Raw genomic sequence first — 21,168 nt, forward strand, 5'->3', positions numbered from 1 at the left:
TCCTAGTGACACATCAGGATATTTAGATCTGGAAAGACCATAGTGCTTTCCAAGAAAATCTGCAAATGTTAGAGTTTTGAAAGTAAGAAAAACACCTCTAAAAGTGAAAGCACAAACATGTCCTAGTCCTAGGGAAGCCAGGGTCCTCTACTGGCAATAAACAGGTTAGAACAAGCTCAGGACACATTCCTCAAATATAAGAGAATGTATCAACTCAAAATCATTACAGCTTTTGTGGCTGTCTCAGAGCCTCTGCTTAGTCAAGCACAGGCAGAGAGTGTATCATCTGGGAAAAATGGCTAGAAGAAGATCTAAAGGACAACTGATATTTAAAAAAATATGTAACCCAAAGCTAAGGACAAAGTTGAACATAAAGGGTGTTAAAGACATGTATTTTTCTTACTCATTAAAGAAAGCTTCATTACCTATTGTTGACTGTGATGGTGGTAGAGTCTGAGGTTCTGGGGCTGCAATAAAAGCAAGTAGTATGAAAAGCAATGCTGAGGGGCACCATTTAAGAGAGAAATTAAATGTTCTTTACCATAAACAGTGTTCCCTCCTTGGTGAATGATTAGGTTCTACTACCTATGACAGTGAAGTTCTATCACCCCATATCTTCTCCACAAACCACAATAGAAGAATTAAGGATTCTCATTTTTGTTGTTGATCTTGAGCTATTGCCCTCACTGCCCAATACTGTGAAGACCGCCCCTGGTGGCTGAGGAAATACTAACTGAAAGGGAGTTCTGGGTGGCCTCTCTGAGGTTGCTATGAGTGTCTTGTCGAATGCCATTTTGTTTCTTATAGGACAGCCAGGTTCACCCAAGGGAGCTGGAAAAGACAAGAGACCCACCAGACCTGTTACCATGTCTGTGCTCTGTTAGTTTGGAATGTTCTCCAGCTTGACTGGACCTGACTTTTTTCCACAAAAGATAGGAATTAAACTTATGGTTTAGAGGGGACCACAATTGTTCATTTGGTGCTCCTGTATTTACCAGCATCTATTGTCTGAAAGTCATCTCGGATTTCATGAAATCCGAGAACTGAACATTTAAATATTCTGAACATTTAAATATTCTGATAGATAACAAACCCTCTGATGTTCATTGAAACTGGCAGTAAGTAAATTATACTTCATGCTGAATGTAGCTTGGTTACAATATTATATGAGTTTTTAAAAAGATCATCCAATAGGTTTTGTTATTATTCTATGAACAAAAATAATTAGTTTTCAAGAAGAAAAAAAAAGGAATTCAACTTATTTTTTAAATAGAAGATAAAGTGAAGATTCTTTGACTTTTTTTCTTATAGAAATTAATAGGGCATTCACTGGCCATCTTAACAGAGCTTAAACATTCTTCTACTTATACATTTCTAATATTACATTTATCAGGAATTATCTCTGATTTTACTGGATAAAGGGAATATGGTAAGTTTGGGGGATGCAAGTAGTGATTGAAAAAGAAACTATAACAATAATAGTTTCTATGTAGCAATTAACAACAATAGTTTCTATATAGCAACTAAAAAATATATAACAAAAAATAATGTAGGTAGAGAATTTTCATGTATTCTGAAAGCAATGAATAATAACAGAAGGTACTATATGAAGACATCATCACTCATTAGCATGTCTGTGGCCAAAAAATCTTTGTGTGAGACTATAGAAGAGTACAAATTAGGCATAAAAAAATAAAGTTAAAAGGCAGTTATTTAAAGAAAAACCAAATTCTGATTTCTCAAGAATCTGTCCAGAAATAGATTGTAACATATGAATGGCAAACAATAGTGACAGATTGAAGGATGCGTAACAAAGTAAAAATTCCATGTGTGTGAGTGAGAGAGAGAAAATATCTGGGTGTCTCAGATTCTGCAGGAAAAGGAGAAAACAAGCATCAATATGTAAAATATAATAAACATCAAGAAAGCATCCACACCTGAAAATAGCAAACAAAAAATTATTTTGAAACTTTGAGGTTGTAATTCATCTTTTCTGCAAAATTCCTTCTAAAAGTGTGAAGAAGTCAATCAGATTTGCTATTCATAACATATTTCAGCCTCCACAAATATTAAAGAAAGCTATTTTTTAAATTTTATAGACAAAAATCTGCATTTTTGAATTCCCGACAAGAATGAGACAAAATAGGGATGGAACCCCATCAATTAAGCTTCAGAGTTGACTGCATAATAAAAACAGTAAAGTTGATGTTTAGTAAAAACAAATACATCTTCTGACAAGACTTCCTATGTCTGACAATCTTAAGGTATTAGGAATAAAGGTATAAAATATTCTGTCACAAAGCTGAGCGGCCTGCAAATGACTAAGCCACTCACTTCAGCACAAAACAAAGCTCATAGATGTATGGTTAATAATGAGAATAATTTCCAATTCTATTCACCATGGAACAGAGCTGTGTCAAGCAAACTCCTGTAATTGGGGGCTTTTCCTTTTTTTCCAGTCTGTTAGAAACTTGAAGAGCTGAATGTCATTACCACCTTAAAGATTAAACCTGGAAAGGAATGATTCTCATTGGATGAGGTAGACAAGTTGGGACCTGGATAGGTGGCTGTGCTTTGTGAGAAATGCACTGAATTGTATATAAACAAAGGTCAAACCAACGTGGATTTCAATTCATTAATGTAACCACCAAGGAAAGCTGAAGGAAAAGCAACCTGTGTGGAAAGTGAAATGGAAAACCAGGAGAGTGTGAGCAAAAGGCTGGGATAGGCAGTGAATTACTCAAATCAAAAAGCTTTTGGTGGTTTATTTGTTCTCCCGAACAGAAATCTTTACTGGAGCTAGAAAGGTGGTCTGCCCTAAATAAAAATAAAGAAATAAAATTTAAGAAGCTAAAACCAAAGCAATGGTCTGCAGTGAGCAGTCATTACTCCGTATTGCCTTGGACCACCTAAGGCCAACCTGAGTTGGCACGGGGTCAGCCTTGGATTCTGAAGCGGTTAAACTTGCTGCTGAGCCAAAAGGGTGAATTCTCTTAGGTGATTAGAAGGTTTAGAAGTCAAAGGAGTAGAAACACATTAGCTTCCAAGTAGTTTTTCCCATTTGAAAAGGAAATGTCAAATTAAGAAGTCTCTTTCCCAAACACCTTAGAATGATAAGAACATGTCCTCCCCCCCTTATCTGTATTAATGAATGAATTTCCTCTGAGAAATCTTTTCTTAGAAACCAGTGAAATTAATAATGTAACTTGTATATACACTGTAACCAACATTTGGTGATATTTTTTGATACTTTCAAATTTTATCTTATAGTAACAGGAATAATTACATTAAAGAAACATTTATTAAAATTTGGTGACCCAAACACACAGTAATATTTCTTGATCTGTTTCATAATAGCCCTCTAGTCAAAATACAGCATAAATAGTTTCGATGCCTTATTCCAAAGCCCTCTACTAAACATGATTTTTTAATAAATGTACATTAAAGCCTTCTCTCATACAGCTAATTGTCAGAGTTCTTTGATTTAAACTGTTAGCATTTTTGAGTTTTATTAGCTATGCTTCTTTCTCCAAAAAAAACCTCTCTGGGAGTTTTTTATTCCATTTCTTTGACTTGGAGGCCTTACCTATGGTCATAGCATCTACATTCCCTTTGCCTAATCCCGAATTTCCTTCGGTCTGCACCTACACCTGGAAATCTCACTGCTTCTTTAAAGGAAGTTATGAGAATTCCTTTTTTGAGAAGTTATATTTTTCTTCTTTACCCATTTTGCTGCAAATATAAATCATGCCCACTTTAGCAGAACATCTCTTGCTTTAATAATCCTACTTTGTAATTATGCCATTAATGGAAATACAAGCTCAAAATCCATTAACCATAGTGAGAAATGCAGTCTTTTCCAGAGCTAAGGGTTTAAAATTTATATAACACTGACAATGAGTAGTGACAAAGTTCTGCATAGCCAATCTTATCAGTCAACATTTAAGACTGTTGTGTAGATTCCCGATAGAAAATGCGAGGATTTGGTCATTCAGTATGTTTCGCAATTCTTATGCAGGGAATTGTGCTTTTAATTACATATATAGAACAATCCTTTCCTGAAAAAGAGACTTTTCTTTTGCAAAATGCCATTAAAATCCGCTGAGAGGTAAACAGAAGTCAGTGTTCAGAAATCGGCCCCAACTTAGAAGTCTTAGAGCATTAGGAAAATACAGGCCTTTCTGGCTCTGCAGCCTGAGAACTGAGAGGCCCCAAACTAAGACAGAGTTCTTAGAAGATGGAAATATTTCTCCCCTTTCCAGCTAAAAGGCTATTGTTCAGTGTGATTAGAATTCCAGTCAACTTTGGTATTGGAAACTATTTCGCAGTCCTAGACAAGGGAGTCCTCAATCATTTACATCGTTGTATTTCTGTGTTTTCTCTGTGATGGTCCTGAACATAATGATCCACCACACAGCTCACAGCAAGGCTGTGATAATATCACAGTAGCTGTTTATGATGAGATCATGTCATTGCACATTTGCATTTTCCATGGAAAAATGTAACAAATATCAAAATACAAATCAGAAATTCTTGCTCCAAAGAGTTGCATGAGACAATTTTTCAACTCTACTTTAGGAATATTAAAAAAGTTTAGGGTAATTACCAGGTTTGGTGTGTGTCACTTCTGGGCTGAGAGGGATTTTAGGTTTCAAAGAAATAAATTGTGTTTTACTGGGAGCTGGAAAAATAAAGACACAAAATAATCAACAGATCAATATTTAGGCATTTCAGTGTCTAAAACCACAGAAGGAAAACCTAAAAGTAAACTATACATTAAGTGGAATGAACTTATCATGGAAGATTTTGGAAATATTCCATTGTACATCCATAGAGAAGTATTTAATGGGAATATGTGAAATTTTTATCTGGTTTGGAAAAACATTTCAAGATTATATTTAACCTGACAAATATAGAATTGCTACTAGATAGTCACAATAACTCTTCAAAGACAGTGATATTAATCCATGATTTAAAAAAATCAGTCTAATCATTTTATACCCTTCTTACTTTTCAGCTGTATCTAAGTCTTTAAGCACCAGGAAAAAACCTGTCATGTTTTAAAATTAGTATTCACTGACAGGTATAATGCTATGATTTGAAGCATAAAGAAATTCTACTAACACCAATATTAAAAGTCATTTTTCCAAATGAAGTCTGAAGTTGAACTTGAGGACCTTACTCAAAAAAAAAAAAAAAAAAAGGAAAACTATATATAAGATCCAACTTCAAATGTAATAATTGTATAAAAGGCAAGGAAGCAGCTGGCACAGGATGTTATCTGAAGGCTGAGTTCAGATCTACTAATTATAGGCCAGCTATCCACAACCACAATAGCCATGGAGTTGGTGTACTCGATCAGATTTTCCCTATCACTCAAATAAGGCATTTTAAATAGTTATTGAGACATTACGCAAATCTAGGGTACAGGATTTCCCCTGGTAGAACGAAGTAACACATGCTACTAAGAACATAGTATTACCCAGTGTTGTCCATATAGGTTCAGGGCTTTTAGAAATTTTAGATGTAATTGTTCCAGCACTTGTGGTTCTTTCTGGTGGAAAGGAAAAAAGAAATATTGAGATATCCTAGAGATGATAAAGAGATAGCCTCCAAAGAGGAACTGAAGGACATGTTTAAAATCCTGCCATATTTAGTAGTCAGAGTTAACAAAGTATACAATGAGTAAAAGTTTGGGGAAAGAATTTCTAAACTGTCATAACAGTATGGGCCATATAAAATTGTATTTATATTACAGAGGAATAAGCAAAATCTAGCATGTCGAGCACGATTCTGAGTATAGTATTGGATGATGAAGAATATCATCTTCAGGTTGATAATCTATTATATCTGTACCACCCAAATTCTGCGCTGTAATATAAGTTGTTCCCTCTCCTTTTTCTCTGTCCAAACCCTACATGTATTTTGACATCTGCATCTTCAACTCTTTTACACAAATATTATAGTCTCAGAAATAGGTTATATAATCTCATGTTACGGTCTTATGGTTTTGTTTTATCTTCTCATTATAAGCTATTTGAAAGCCAGAGTCATGTCTTCTGCATCTTAGCCATTGCCCCTGGTGCAAAACTGAAAACAGCAGGCACCAAATATTAATATAAGGACCATCAGCCCCCAAATACTTAACTATAGATGCATACAAAGAATGAATTACACTGTATATATCACTCTATAATGCTGTGACAGTAGGACTTGTTTTTAGGTTTACAACAAAGTTCTCATGCAAAAAAAATCACATAATTTTCAGTAAGCTCCTGTTGGAGACATTTGATTTTTGTCATTTTGTATTATTAATAATTCACTTTCAGTTAATTTCAAATTTTGTAAAGAAATTAACCCATAGAATCACCTCTCTTCTTCTTATGATAAGGAGATGACATTACCAGTTTGGAATTAAATAGCCTGAAAGGTTAAAGAGACATTTATTTACCAGGTTTGGGTCTTGGCCTTTTAGGCCTGTGGCGTCGTTTAGTTGTAGAAGGGACAGACGTAGTTTGCAGGGGAGCTGAAAGAAGAAGATTTAACAGAGCTTTGATAAATGATATTTCTCAGGGGCCAATACCGCTGTGCCTGTAAACCTACGAACTTCTTGAGTGCAAGAACTGTTTTATATTTCTTTGTATCTCTAGAAGGCCCAGCACCCTGCTTTATATAACACATAGTAGGCACTCACTCAATAAATAAGGGTTGACTGGGCCAAAAGGTATTAAATTTCCACATAAGAATTGAAGATACACTGTTCAACTAAATGTACCAGAAAATGAGCACTCTAGAGGCATTTCAGAACACAAGGTACAGTTAAGAACCCAAAAGGATGACACTGAATAGCAGGGGACAAGCAAAAATAAAATATTTGGGACTTAGAGAATGGATAGTTCAGAACTTCTTTAATTCTGTAGCTCATTACTACCCTCACCAAAAGTTAATGGCCTTTGCCATTCCAATAATTTTCTATTACAAAACGAAGGTTGTGTTACCTCCCTTTTTCCATCTGCAGTCCAGGACTACAGAGCCTACTTGGTGCTCCTTATATTTAGACTACACTTCAGGTGAAATACTATGATAGAGTGATATCTGAATGTGCTAAATAAAAGGCAATATATTTTAAAGTAATTATCATCTATAATTCTCCTGCTATTTTCTGGCAGGCAACATTGAAAGAAGTATTGGAAGGAAACCATTCTTCAAAATACATAGACATCAAGATTCTGGAAATTCTATGAGGATCGTCATAAGGTTAGGTATGATAGATAACTCAGTTCTTTGAAAAATTTCTTGGCAGAGAATAACGAGAAATGTTTAGTACTGAAAATATTCTGAAAAAGCCAACATGACTCTTTTGTCATATTACCTGTTTCTTCAAACCACACAACTACACAAATGTCATTAGTTACCAGGTGTTGTAGGTTGCATTTCAGGACTGGTAAAGATTTCCAGTGTTTGAGGAACAACTGGTGTTATATCACTTGGAGCTGAAAGCACAAAACACCCCATCCCACCAAATAATCCCCATTAAAATGAAATATTTTAAGAATTTTAACATGCTTTTAGATGGTACAAAGCACATGCTAGAAGTACATGATGAAGGATGAAAAACGCATGTAGTCTTGAAAGCTGGTGAATGGAATGTTGATTTAAAATGGGGAAAAGGCTAAAATGATAATTGTTCAGTAGCTGACTCCAGGCAGATTCAATGCATGGAAGTGAGGTGATACAGGCCACAAACACATGACATGAGATGGTGCAGATGATGTCCATGCAGTTTTCAAAGCTTTTCACAGCTTTCCCCGTAAGAATGGGGAAAATATCATTATAGTTCAAAAAAAAAAGAGCGAGCCCAAAATGGAATAGAAAAGATGCCTGCATTTAAAATACTTATACATGTATATTAAGAAAAGGAAAGAAATGATTAGATGTGATGGAATGAAATGGTCATTTGGAAGAAAGGCATTCACATGGATTTTTTTTTTGATGGAAAATAAAGTGTGATTTTTCTGTTAAAAACATTACCCAGTGTTGCCCTTGGCTGTTCAAGAGTTCTAGAAGTTTTGGGTGGGACAGAATCCAGAATACGATCACTTGTTGCTGTTGGAATAAATGTCAACATTTATAAAAGTAGTAGAAGGCCCCAGGAATAAAATACAAATTCATGAGTAATAAATTATGCCTCATATGGGGAAAAATATCAAGGACACTTGAGGGATTGCTGACCAACATTTTAAAATGATTTATTAGGAGTTGAAGATGAGCTCACTTTAAAAAATATACATACTTTAAATACTGGAAACCATGATAAAATAGTGTTTCATACCTTCAACTTATTTTCAACTGGTTTTTCTGGTTTCTTCCTTCTGCTGCATAATTGTTAACTGAACCACTATTGGCATTCTATTTTTTTGTTTGTTTGTTTTCTGCTGTTTAAAATTATTCACTTTTATTTATCATGACATAAATGATGTTGAGATAAAGCTACATGTATAAAAAATATCAGACATATATCTATGCCTGGCAGTGACCAGTCTTACTCTCTTTGGCTCTCCTAGAGTGCCTAGGTTCATAGGTGCTTCAGAAACACTTGCTCAAAGGAACCGTCAGACTCAGGTAACTCGCTATAGATGGGTCGGCAAATGAGTGACAAAGACTAGACCCAATTGAGCACTATAGAGAAATGATGTGATTGCTTCAGAACAGGATTTCTTACCTCAGCACTACTCACATCGAGGGTTGAATAGTTCTGTTCTGGAAGGCTGCTCTGTGCACCATAGTGGTTTAGCATCTCCCTGATGTCTATCCACTAGATGCTAGCAGCACGTCCCCCAGTTGGTAAAACCAAAAATCCCTCAAGACATTACCAAATGTCCTTGGGTGGGAGGAAGGCAAAATTATCTCAATTTGAGAACTATTAGTATTACTCTAGAGAAAACCCTCTAAGATTCTTAAGACCTTTTTACAGTGATTCTGAACAATAGAATGATAGGCCACTATATTACTTATCCTCAGTGGCAACCGAGTCTATCTGCATCTCCCTCGTGTAACAGAGCTTATTTACTAATGGATATAAAGATCTAATCACTGCATGGGAGGAGTGAGTAGAACTCATCTCCCTGACACAGATGGCTATTTTTCCCCTGCAGATCTCTAGAGAGCATCCTTTTTCACTCTGCAAAAACTAAAGGTGAACCGCCAAGTGTTGTCAGAACACCTGGGATCCAAAGACAGAATTGAGAGGCTGGGTATACCTGTGTGGGACTCTGATATTTCAGGCTCATCTGATGTTGTAGGGCTTGAGAAAATATCGTAAGTTGCTTTAAAATAAAAAGGTAAAACAAAAAAGATGTTAGATTTTGATTAATTTTGAAAGATTTCATGATATGTTCTAATGCTGGCTGAAGGACAGTGTTATGTAGGTGCTAGTGGATTTTGGCTCTGGGCTACTGGCCTTGTCACTAACATGTAAGCAATCACCAAGACTTGCCTTTGGTCCTTCTTGCTCTAAACTGCAGGATTTTACATAGCAAGCCCCAACACTGGCCTTTGGGATGATGTGAACATAGTGCTATATATTTACAGTGAGGTAGTGCCAGCTCTAAATCAAAGAGCTTCAAGAGTATAAACATAAATAAAGTCAGATGGCAGTTTGGGGAAAGATTTCTAAAGAAGGAAACAGCAGTCACATTGAGGCTCTTTGCCCAAAGTCTATTGCTTAGTCTTTCAGCTCAGTAAAATTTACATCATTATACCTTATGTTTAAACAGCACTATATGGTTTGCACAGCACTTTCTCATACATTAGCCTATTTAATCCTCTCAACACCCCTGAGAAATAGGTGAGGTAGGCATTTCTCCAATTTTACAAATAATGGGATGTTATCTCCATTTTCTAGATAACAAAGTTGAGATTTACAAGAGTGAAGACATTTGTCAGCAGTCACACGCTGAAATTGTCAAGCTCAGTGGGTTTTCTACTCTATCAGCAGGACCAAGAACAGGGCCGAGACCAGGACTCTTGGCACCATCCTTCCTGACAGGTACCTAGAGGCACCTTTCTGTGTTCCTTCATGGAGCCACAGGCCCTTCTATAATCTAGGTGGATTTAAAGATAAATTTTCTAATCTACATGAAATGATGAAAGTAGGATGAGGGTAAACATAAAGATTTAATGATTTTAATACAGGGATAATTTTCATGTTCACATAAGAGTTGAACCTGCAAGCAAAAACGGCATCAAAAAGAGCTGTCACTATGGTCATGAGAGGTATAGAGAAAGCATGAACGGTTATGAGGTAGATATTACTTTCCTTGCTCATGCAAAATAGCTGTATAGAAATCAAATAAAAAGGAGGGAGCTCACAGGAAGATTTACTCATTGGGGTTCCTTGTAATTCTGTGACAACCTACTGATTTTGAACCATTTCTGGCTGAAACTGTAAGAAAGATAATATCAGACCCTGTGACATACTCTGAAAATAGAGAGCATTTTATGTTGCACCACATGACCAAGAGGCAGGAAATACATTGCAATTTGTGAAGGAGAATCTCCTGCTTTACAAAATCTTCAAAAATAGAATACTGTGAGTTCAGATATGCATACTTTCTGAGAATGCATCTATTACACTGTAAAGTCTTCTTTAACCTTGCTGCAATTTTAATGGTCAGATAAGAACGACTGCTCTCTTAAAGGACAAAAAAATGCTGGCAGTTTCTGATCTTAGGCTTGCGGTAAGCCAATTTCGAGTCATGGATCCAGCAAAGTCAGCTTTATCTACTACTAAATAAATTCAGAAAGCCTTGCCAAATTGTATTTAACCCTCTCACATTAGAAAATAAATTGTGAATAGCTTAATTTTTATTTATATTATTGCTTTTGAAAAATGCCATGCTTGTCTTTATGTTATCCTAACTCCCAAATCTCCCTTTCCTCTAGTGATATTGGACCAATTATCCTATAGCTTGTATTTCTGTTCCAAGAGATGATATTTATTCCCCTCTTTTTACTGATTTTTCACATTAACAATTCCTTTTCATTCTGGAGGTTCCAAGCCAGGCTGCTGTCTTCCCTCAAATTATCCCCACAAGGCATTTACTGGGGGAAGAAGCCCTCCTTTCATCTACCCTGGCAGTGGTGGCTCATGTCTGGAAGTTCCCAATTGTCAGGGATCTCTTAACTCCCAAACACATTCTCAAACATACTCAAGATTAAAATAACACATTTGCCAGCAGACTTGGTCCTTGATATTTCTATTTGTGTAGATTTTGAGAGTTGAAAAGTAAAGAAAATGAGTGCTAAAAACCCACAAATACCACTCACTCTAAGCTTTTTGTTGTTTGAGCAGTGTTGAGAAGCATATCACCACCTCATTCATTCAAGATTTAAATAAGATCTTTCAACTCAGAAGTAATAGGTATCAGGGGAGAGGACAGTGTTGACATGAAGTTTTCTGAAAAACTCTCTAAAAGTCAACAGCACTTGATTTCTTTATAAAATCCTGTATATGTACATCTATACCAGAGTAAAATTCATGCAATGGTTAGACCAATAGTTTCTAAAAGGCTATAAAATTGATGAGTAGCCAAGAGTTGGGGCAAACCCTTCTGTTTTTAGACAGTCTACATGCTGTCATACATTACTGTTTAGAGGCAAACTTCTATCACTTATGTTTCCTTTAGTAGATGAAATGCTACAGCTATTTGACATTAAGCAGTATCTTGATCTTGTATTCACAGAACATATGTGAGACCAAACGTTATCTGAGGAATTGAATCCAACAAGTAAAATAAGTAGTTCAATTCAAAGGTTATAAAAAGCAATACTAGTTTCTTTCCAAAAAGAGTAACTAAATTTTACTTTCAGATTTTCCAAAGAAAAAATAATATGAAGTAATCTATACTACCATTTCCTTTATCAATTCCTGAAGCCACGTTTGTTAAAATTATGTTTTGTTAATTGTACATTTTTGCTTTGAAAAACTGATTAAATACAAAGTCTGCAAAAAAAATGCCCTGATATTGCTCTAGAAACATGTGATGGCACCCAAAGTATTTCAAATCATCAAGACTTTATCATTTCATTCAAATCCTCTGCATATTGATAACTATGTGAAAGACTTTTCTTTTTAAACACAAATTCTTAGACCAGAGACCTCATTAATGCAGAAATTGTGCCTGTTTTGCTCATTATGCATTCCAATGTTTATTTACTCCAGAGCCGGGGGCATGGTGGATACTCAATGGAATTAATCTTCAAGATGTCCATTGCAACAAACAGACAGCAGTGAGTTTGACAGTTGGGTGGTTTAAGTTCTTAGAATAAACAACTCTCTGGCTTAGTCTGGAGAATAAATGAACATGTCCTATAATTATTTTATGATACAGAAATCTCTTCTTCTATTACACAAATACCTGTAATATGCTTATGGGGCCATACCCTGCCATGGAAATGGAATTCTAAAATTATATATGAAGAAGCAATGAAAAAATACATCAAAAAGGAGCTAGAAGAGAAAAAAACAATACCGCACACAGAGTTCTCAGTATCATTTAAATATATTATTAAATAATAATGCTTTTTCAGCTAATGGAAAAACAAATACCATTCTAGTTGGCCCTGAAATCTGTGAAAATCTTGGCTGAAAGAAAATGTTTGTGAAATAAAATCAAAGGCTGAGGCTGTAAATCACTTAGAGACCACAGTAAATCTGTAAACCATCTGCTTGCTTGAATTCTATTTTCCTGCTCTCAAAGCATCAACACCACCACTCATTCCTACTTTTTCTCCTCTCTAGGGCTTAATCCAGTTGGGTGGGCCAGATCTGTGCTAATCAACACCTTACAGGGCAGGCAATAAGGTCCAAATATAGAGCTTACCTCTTCTCAACCACTCTGAGCAAACAACCTGCTGCCAAAACTTTCTAACCAATATACCTCTCCTTGTGTATGCCAATCACTTCAGCTTTCAAGCCTTTAAATAATTTATAGAGCTTAAGGGCATACTGCAATTTACTACAGTTCTAGCGAGCACTGAAAGGATTTAACACTGAAAATAATCAGTGATGACCTCCTAAAAGAAGCTCCCAAAGTAGATTCTAATGAAATTCTAATGAACCAAGGCTGACCCTCCTTGGGTCTGACCCTCTATCAAGGGAAGTCTCTAAGACATTACTGTTTATGGTTCAAGGGGAAATGATTATACCAGAAAAAGTCATTGTCTTCGTAATGTCACAGTAGATTTGGAAGAAAATTTGGATTATCTGGACACTTTTGGGGAGAACAGGCAGGAGGATTTTCTAAGGATAAAAACAAACATAGAATCCTCTTGGGTTTGCGACCATTTTTTTCATTTGCTTTTGAAACCCTCTTTGTACTAACTGATGGTCTCTTAAGGAGATGATCAAGTAAATTAAGGAGGCTTAACCCTGACGGCATTATCAAGCCAGAAGCAAAAAGCTCATATCCCCCAAGCCACACAGGGTCTTTAGAGGTCATGCACACACCTTTCCTGTGGGACGATAAATAATGGCACCTATGCTGCTTCTCCTGCCCCTGGTGCCCACAGAAAGCACAGCAAGTTGATCGTGGCATCGTTTTCCTCACTGAACCTAGGCAGGGCCTCAGAGCCCGGTTTACAGAGTGATTCAGGCTGCCACTCTAAGGAAACAGAGTCTGTGTGATGCGATGCACCATCCCTGGCCAGGGTTAACAGGTCACCAGGCTATTCGCAAGGAGTTGCAGGACCTCTGTGAGTAACACTGCACATGTCCTTTCCATTCTCCTTAAACATTTTCATACAAGTAAGATGAAGACCATGGATCATTTGGTATGATCATATATATATGAGCTTAGAGTTTTTTCACCTCTATTCTTTTTCTTTTATTAAATAATTTTCAAAACATAATTGGTATTGTTATTATGATTGCATGAAGCAATTCAGGAAGTTTGGGATGGGCAGTGTGGCGTACAGGGGATGCAGTCAGTGCAAGATTCTACTGCATCAAGGAAATGATAGCAGGGTACCCATTGTGTACTGTGCATTCTATTAAGTGATTTATACATTATTTCTATGACATAACAACTGATGAAAAATTGATATATTATTTCCATTTTATAGATGGGGAAACTGAAGTTTTGAGAGGTTAAATAACTTAACACAAGTTATTTAACTGGTAAATAGTTGACATGGTTATTAGCTCAGCTGTCCCACCCTATAGCTTGCAAGTTAGCAATCACATTCGCAATGAGAATAAACTTTATTGACTGGCCAGCCTCTCACAGATTACGTAAAATTTCTTATATAGCATATCTGGAAGGTCTATGGCTCCACTAAGAACATTTAATTCTTTTGGTTGTAAAAGCAGTTCTCAATTTTTCGCAGCAGGCTCTAGAGCATTAGTTCACGTTTAACTTGGAGTAGTTTATTGAAGAAGATTAGGAAAGCAATGAAGGAGTCTAATTTTGCTCCTCTACCCATTCAGAGTTAAGTTACTCATGTATCTCCTTAATATAAAAGAAAATAACTCTGTCAGCTTCCAGAGGCTTTGGAAGTATCAATATGATGGTATATACCTAGTCTCTTGAATCTTCTAGAAGAAAACTGCCATGCAAAACCAAATTGTGTTATTCCAGCGGAGAAATGATCCAACAAGCATGTGCATATGCATACAAATATACAATTCATCTGAGAGTGGAAGATATTGACAGCTTTTCTAGAACTCACTCTAAAACAATGCTGACATCATAGTTAACTGGCCACCTTCCAGTAGAACATAAGACCAACTGAATTGCATCACTGGAAAGACTGAATTTTTCTGAAAGCTTGTCACAAGCACTTAAATATTTCTAAAGTGTGGCCAACTTCCTTTTAATATAAAACTTATAAATAGCTTTATGTTCTGGTATATAATTATAGAACAGATTTTTATGATTCCCTTTATAAATTTTAAGGAAAATTAAATTTGCCAAGGGAATCAAAATCAATCAACCCTACTTAAACATACTTTATAGAAGGTTTAACACAAACACAATTCCAACTAACAAAATCACAAAATACAGCACTATCGAAAGACTAGGGCAAAGACACTGAAAGCAGGAAAGAATATGTTTGACGACCACACATCTCAGATTTCCTGAGATATTCCAAACTCCAAATTATCCTGTCTCACTGTTGCCAAAACTGTTGAAATGGCCCAGGGATTTCAATATTCAGCATGCAACTTAGAATTTCCATAAAGTCTTTTATATCCAAAAGTGGTACAGAAATATTTGAGAACACGCATTCTGATTTTTTAATACAGAATATGTGAAAAACAAATGCCAAAGCAGAAAAAAATTTACAAAAGGTCATGATAAATTGTGTTTAATGGTTGATAAAGAGAAGAGCATCCCCTGAAATCCAAGTGCCGGCCTGGCACCCACACACAGGCAGGCTGTGGTGTTCTCCCGTTGAACATTAATCATTCCAAAGAATGCCAATATAGGACAAGACTACTTTGTGATTGTGATGGATCAAGACAAAAACAAGACCCATCTGTAATCACATGGAACACAAACACATGAACATCCTCCAAGCCACGACACGATGCTCGCCACATCCTGGCTAATGTGAGTAAGAGCCACTTCTTTTATCAGTTACTCTGTAAGATTCATTCTGCTCGTCCTGCTTTCTAGTTAAGAATTATGAAGACATTCAATCACAGAATTACTCCCACTTTCTAACTGCATCCAATCGAGAGCAAAGCTCCACTTCCTTGGACCCTTCCCTCAATCATTTAACGCAAACAAAATACTACAAGTCTTTGCTAACATCCTCTAGATTTCCTTGTTCCTCATAGTCTGTGTTCTCCATTGTTACAACAAGTAAATAAACTTAACTTTGTTCATCTACAAGTGTGTTCTCCTGGCCTTTAGCTGAAGGAAATCGACACAGTAAATAAAGATGCATCATGTTCCAACAGAGAAAACAAGATGCACTGAGTTTGCTATAATAATATCATTAATTCCTGCTAAAATATGTTGTTTCTTCAAAGGCTACAACAACCAAAAATGAGACTAATGGTTTTGTGGACCAGCATGCAAGCAGTATCTCTGCCTCTTTTCTTAATTCTCAAAACAGTTTTAACAGGAAGTTATTTGAGTAATTGGAAAATAAATAATTGCATATGCTGAAACTAAATAGCAAGTAGAGAACTTTAGTACATGTATAAATTTGCACAAAATCAAACAAAAGAAACAAAGTCTGGAAGGATTATGTGAATATACAAGTCTTCAAATCACAAATAATGCATGTTGTTAAATCTTAATTTGAACTTTAATATAAGATGATGCCATACGACACTTACACTAGGGTGTAGATGGAAGCATTGCACATTAGCAGAAACAAGGAATGTTTGTCACCCACTTTGAGAAATCAATCTTATATTGATTTGAGGGCTACTGTCCTATAACTGACCACACCTGATAATTCTTACCTGCATCATTGCTAAGACTATATTGATAAAGTGCTTCTCAGACCCTAATGTTCATGCAGATCACCTGGGGATCTTGATGGCAAGCAGCTCTTGGTTCAATAGATCTAGAGTGGAGCTCAAGGTGCTGCCTTTCCAACAAGTTCCCAGGTGATGTCAATGCTGCTGGCCCAATGATCATACTAAATAGCAGGGATATATTAATTACAATTAAATGTTATAAGGCAGGCTGGGAAGTTTCTGGGGCTCACGTTCATGCCTGCATCATCACCTACTGTACTGTTGCTGCAGCTCATGACAAATCTCAACTTTTGCCAGAGAGGGTTGGAAGTTCTCAGTTGGAAGTTCTCTGGCCACCCAAAGTTGCCCTGGCAGCAGTGAAGCAGCTGAGTAATGAATCTGTTTCCTGATTGGACGCTATTCATACTCCATCAGGACAAGACCAGAATATTCCTTTTCTGGGATTAAAGGCAAAAGGAACCTTTCCTTTATTGGGATTTTCTATCCCATTTATTTTTGTGTCATTGTAACTCTGCAGCCTACACTCCCCAACATGTTCTACCCAATGCTTGGTTCAGCCGAGGCTTTACATATAATTCATATTCTAGGCATTCAAATTTCAAAAATGGTTTCCTTGTGGTTTTGATCAGTTTGCTCATGAATAATCATAGAAACTAAAAATGAGATGCTTCTTAAGGGAAACCCGGGCAACCCTGTGTCCCCTATGTTATAACCCAAAGGCTAAGAGATGAAAGGGACTTAAAAGTTTATCTAGTCCCAAAAGCCCCCAAAGTGTCTGGTTTGGGTTCTTTTGAGGGTTGCAGGAGGCACAGCCAGGCCTGCCCTGGTGCAGCAGATAAACCATCACATGTGCCCCCAGACTAGTTGTTGTTTACTAATTACAATGCAGCTGCACCTGTGTGATGGCCAATGGCACCAGGGAATCAGTATGAAACTCTACCCAGAACCCAGATTTTAGACCCAGGTGACCTAGATTGCTAAAGGGGATTTTGCACCCACTTTAGTTAATTGCACTAGAATTTTAGGGTTAGTGATGAGAAACTAAGGCTTAGGAAGACCCAATTTGAGGCTTTTCTGGATAAGCCAACAACCATGGCCAACTTTCAAGTGCGTTCCTGCTTAAGGAAACTAGGGGAGAATATAATAGACATGCTCACTTAATTTAATGTCATCCTCTATCTTTTGCTGAGATCTGAGCCCATTACACTTAGTAGACAAAGGATATTTTGACTAAGATCTATGAGTCTGAGGGCTCATTCTCATCCTTTCTCAAACCCAGTCCTCTGCTGCACTCTCTCTGGAGAATACCACAAAATGTTGGTGTATTTTAACTTCATTACCTGAACTTCTACATTGTATACTATATGATATGTACCCCAAATAAAGTCACAGCAACCAGAAGGTTCATAAAAATTAAAATACAAACAAATGAAAGGAGAAAATCATGGAAGAAATGGCAAAAGAGGGTTTCTGAGGTTTTCTTATAATTCATATGCTGAATATGCTCTTCTTTAATTTACCACTAGGCATCAAAGATATACAGGAGAAAAATTTTTAGTTGATAAAAATCTATTTTTTGAAAAAGGGAAGATGTCTCAATCAGTTTTACTGGTAGAACACAAGAATTCTCAAGAGGAAAAAAAAGCCAATTGCCACATTTTACAAAAGAAGATACCAAGGCCCAGAAAAGTAGAGAAAAACAGCTGTCATGTGGTTAGCAGGAGAGACAGGAATGGAACCAAGGTCTATCATTAACTTCAGAGACCTGTGTTCTGTCCTCTATATCATGATACACTTACAAATTTTAGAACTTGGTATAATATATTGCACACAGTAAGCTCTAAAATGTTTACTGAATTATTTTGCTGAAGAAAAAGCAAATATCTCCTTGCAAGGAAAATATTAAACTCATACTGTTAAAAATCCAACCCATAATACTGCTTATTTTTCTTATTGCTCTCATGGCACTAAAGAGATCTCTAGAAATCAATGAGCCACTTCATAGTTCATGTTGCAGCCAGACTTATATCCAGAAATTAAAAACATATATGTAAAACAAATGCAAGACCATTTTGCTTTTGTAGTGGGGAAAAAAATGAGGTTCATCTAAGCACCAAAAATGTATTCTACGTTTTCCATTTACTACAAAGTATATTGATAATCGATTAAGGAACCTATAAAAATAAAAGCAAGAAGTTATTCAGTACTCTTGTTACGATCTATTTTTTAAAAAGAATGCAATTACCAGTTTGAGGCTGCAGAACTCTAGAATCTTCATATGTTTTAGCTGTAGGAACAATCCATGGCTTTTCACTTGAAACTATATTGAAAAGAAATGGAATTTGCTGAAAAATTTTTTTAGAGAAAGGGACCGAAATAGGTTGTTGGTATGGTTAAGTAGCTATCAGAAGCCTGCAAATCAAAAGCACATGCTGATACAATCAAGCCATTATATAATGAGAAGAAATCATTATGTACCAATCCAGAGAGCATTTGATTAGTGGTGAGAGAGACACCAGAGTTTGGTGTCATACTGTCAACATTTTTAAGGACAGAAAACTACTAAATGAGTTACGTGGAATTAAGACTGATGATTTTTATTGAATTTGTAGAAAATCCAGTCAAACAGGTCCTTTTTTTTAACCAAATTAACCACCTGTTTGCCTGATTTAACTGAATTCATCAATTCATTGAGGTTTGCAGAGATAGGACTCAGTAAACGTGTCCCACAGAATTAAGCAATAATCACCACGCACATCCTTAATATCAAATTAAAGGTACTCTTGTTACCCAAGATGCCCTCAGGTTTCTCAAAAGGAAAGGGTGTTTTTGCCTCAGGAAAGTCTGGAAGCCTTTTTGGAGCTGTAATGAAACACACAAGGAAAGTTACTACCTGGGGTGCAAGTAACAGAACAAAGATTTTAAAAATTTCAAGCTTGCAAAAACAAAAAACAAACACAAACAGGCAAATTATTTCATGTTAAGTATGACTGTTAGTATGTCTTACTTCCGTGTTTCAATGCTGGATAATATAATAAAATTTCTTTTGCAATTATTTATAATTAAGCCACTAAATTTAAGTTACTGTATTTGAGCTCTTCTTTTTACCCATATTAAACTAGTTTCCTGATTTCTTCAGCTATGTTTATGTGTGCTCTTAGATGTATTTCATTTAAATTCAACCATGGCTTTATGTATAAGCTCCTCCCTCTATTTTTTTGATATTGCACTCAAAGAAATTCTAAGAATTCTAAGAAGCAGTCTTCAGAAATATGGCTTCTCTTGCTGAGACAATTGAGTAAAAAACATTCAGAAAAAAATATAGAAAACATCAATTTTCTAAAAAGAAAAGCCACCGAAGATTTATCACAGAGAGAGCTTCTTTAGCATCCTAAATTTAAAGACTATTCACATTTAAGGGGTTGGGTATTTGTCATCTTATTGTTCTATAAGCCATTTGTTCCTTTTTCTTTAATGAGGAGATGAATTTGAATGTGGTCTAAGGACTTCTTTGAAGCATGCATAAAATTTCCAAGGTAATAATAAATCTGTAGCATTTAATAATTTTTACCTAGAGTGCTCAGTGGCAATTCAAACTGAGGTATAAGAACAGTATGTGACATTTCCGGGATCCTTTTGCTGAGAACTACAATAAAGAAGAATGTGATTAGCACTCCTTGACTCAGGATTGGATGTTATGGCTTAACCAGGATCATGCACAGTGTGCTTCGTAACAGAGACTCGTGTGTGCACCAAGCAGTGGATGCCTTTCATGGAAATAGCTGGCTTTCCCTGGAAAAGTTACATAGCTGTTAAAATTCAAAGGTATACATTCAAGGGGCTGTGGTATAGCAGGGACGATCAGCATCAAAGTTCAGACCAAAATACATGCTGCTGCTCTTCATCAAGGGAAGAGAACAACAAAGCAAGTTAGATTCTTTTGTGCCAAGAAACAGCTAATGTGAGTGATATGCAATTCTTATTTAAAAGCGTGACACTTTGGGGGATTTTCCCCAAGTTTAGTAAGCGCAAGACTTCCAAAAGCCAATCTGAGCAGAAAGCAAAGATAGAGTCAAGACTTCCAGGTTTCCTCCACCCCTCCAAGATTTGGGGTTTAAAAGGCTGGTATTCTGTATACATAACTCGGGAGACTGATTAAAAAGGGCATGCAGTGAGCATCCAGCATCCAGATCTGCCTGGAATATCAAATCACCAGGATCAGGCATGTTGTTAATTCATCAATGGATTTGGTCCAAGAAATAGGAAGGTTAACCACTTTCAGGGGGAAGGAAAAGGAGAAAGGGGGAGGGAGAGGAGAGAGAGAGAAGCTAAGACATTAGGATTACTTTTCTTTTCCATGAGCGTTGGGAGTTTGTTTGTTGCTGTTTTTGTTTTGTTTTTTAAAGAAAAAAATCGTTCTTAGAATTACCCAGTGTTGTTTCTGAAACATCTAATGCACTAGACACAGTGGGTTTAGTGGTTCTTGGAACTGTTTCAGGAGTCACTGAAAGGTAAAACAGACAACTTTGTAAATTAAGATAAAATTATGAAGCAACCAAAGACTAAGACACATTTTGTTGTCCTTTAGAATTAGTAACTGGTATTTTTGTAGCCCATTTCTTTTCAAGTTACTAATGTTAAGGACTTTCTGGCTTGTCCCAGGTGCCTGA

The 21,168-nt window shown here is 36.3% G+C and overlaps 1 protein-coding gene across 1 annotated transcript in view; it reads right to left on the minus strand.

Moving 5' to 3' along the window:
- ABI3BP (ABI family, member 3 (NESH) binding protein) overlaps positions 1–21,168 on the minus strand; it is a 230,812-nt gene that overhangs the window by 102,490 nt on the left and 107,154 nt on the right. The window contains exons 11-18 of the mRNA XM_012652849.1: positions 20,928–21,002; positions 18,744–18,818; positions 9,261–9,326; positions 8,032–8,106; positions 7,416–7,493; positions 6,452–6,526; positions 5,483–5,554; positions 4,607–4,681 (exon numbers count right to left, since the gene is read on the minus strand). Of these exons, the coding sequence (XP_012508303.1) occupies positions 4,607–4,681; positions 5,483–5,554; positions 6,452–6,526; positions 7,416–7,493; positions 8,032–8,106; positions 9,261–9,326; positions 18,744–18,818; positions 20,928–21,002 (591 nt within the window). The remainder of the gene's footprint in view (positions 1–4,606; positions 4,682–5,482; positions 5,555–6,451; positions 6,527–7,415; positions 7,494–8,031; positions 8,107–9,260; positions 9,327–18,743; positions 18,819–20,927; positions 21,003–21,168) is intronic.

Source organism: Propithecus coquereli, unplaced genomic scaffold, assembly GCF_000956105.1.
Source record: "Propithecus coquereli isolate 6110/MARCELLA unplaced genomic scaffold, Pcoq_1.0 Scaffold40, whole genome shotgun sequence".
Classification (NCBI taxonomy): domain Eukaryota; kingdom Metazoa; phylum Chordata; class Mammalia; order Primates; family Indriidae; genus Propithecus; species Propithecus coquereli.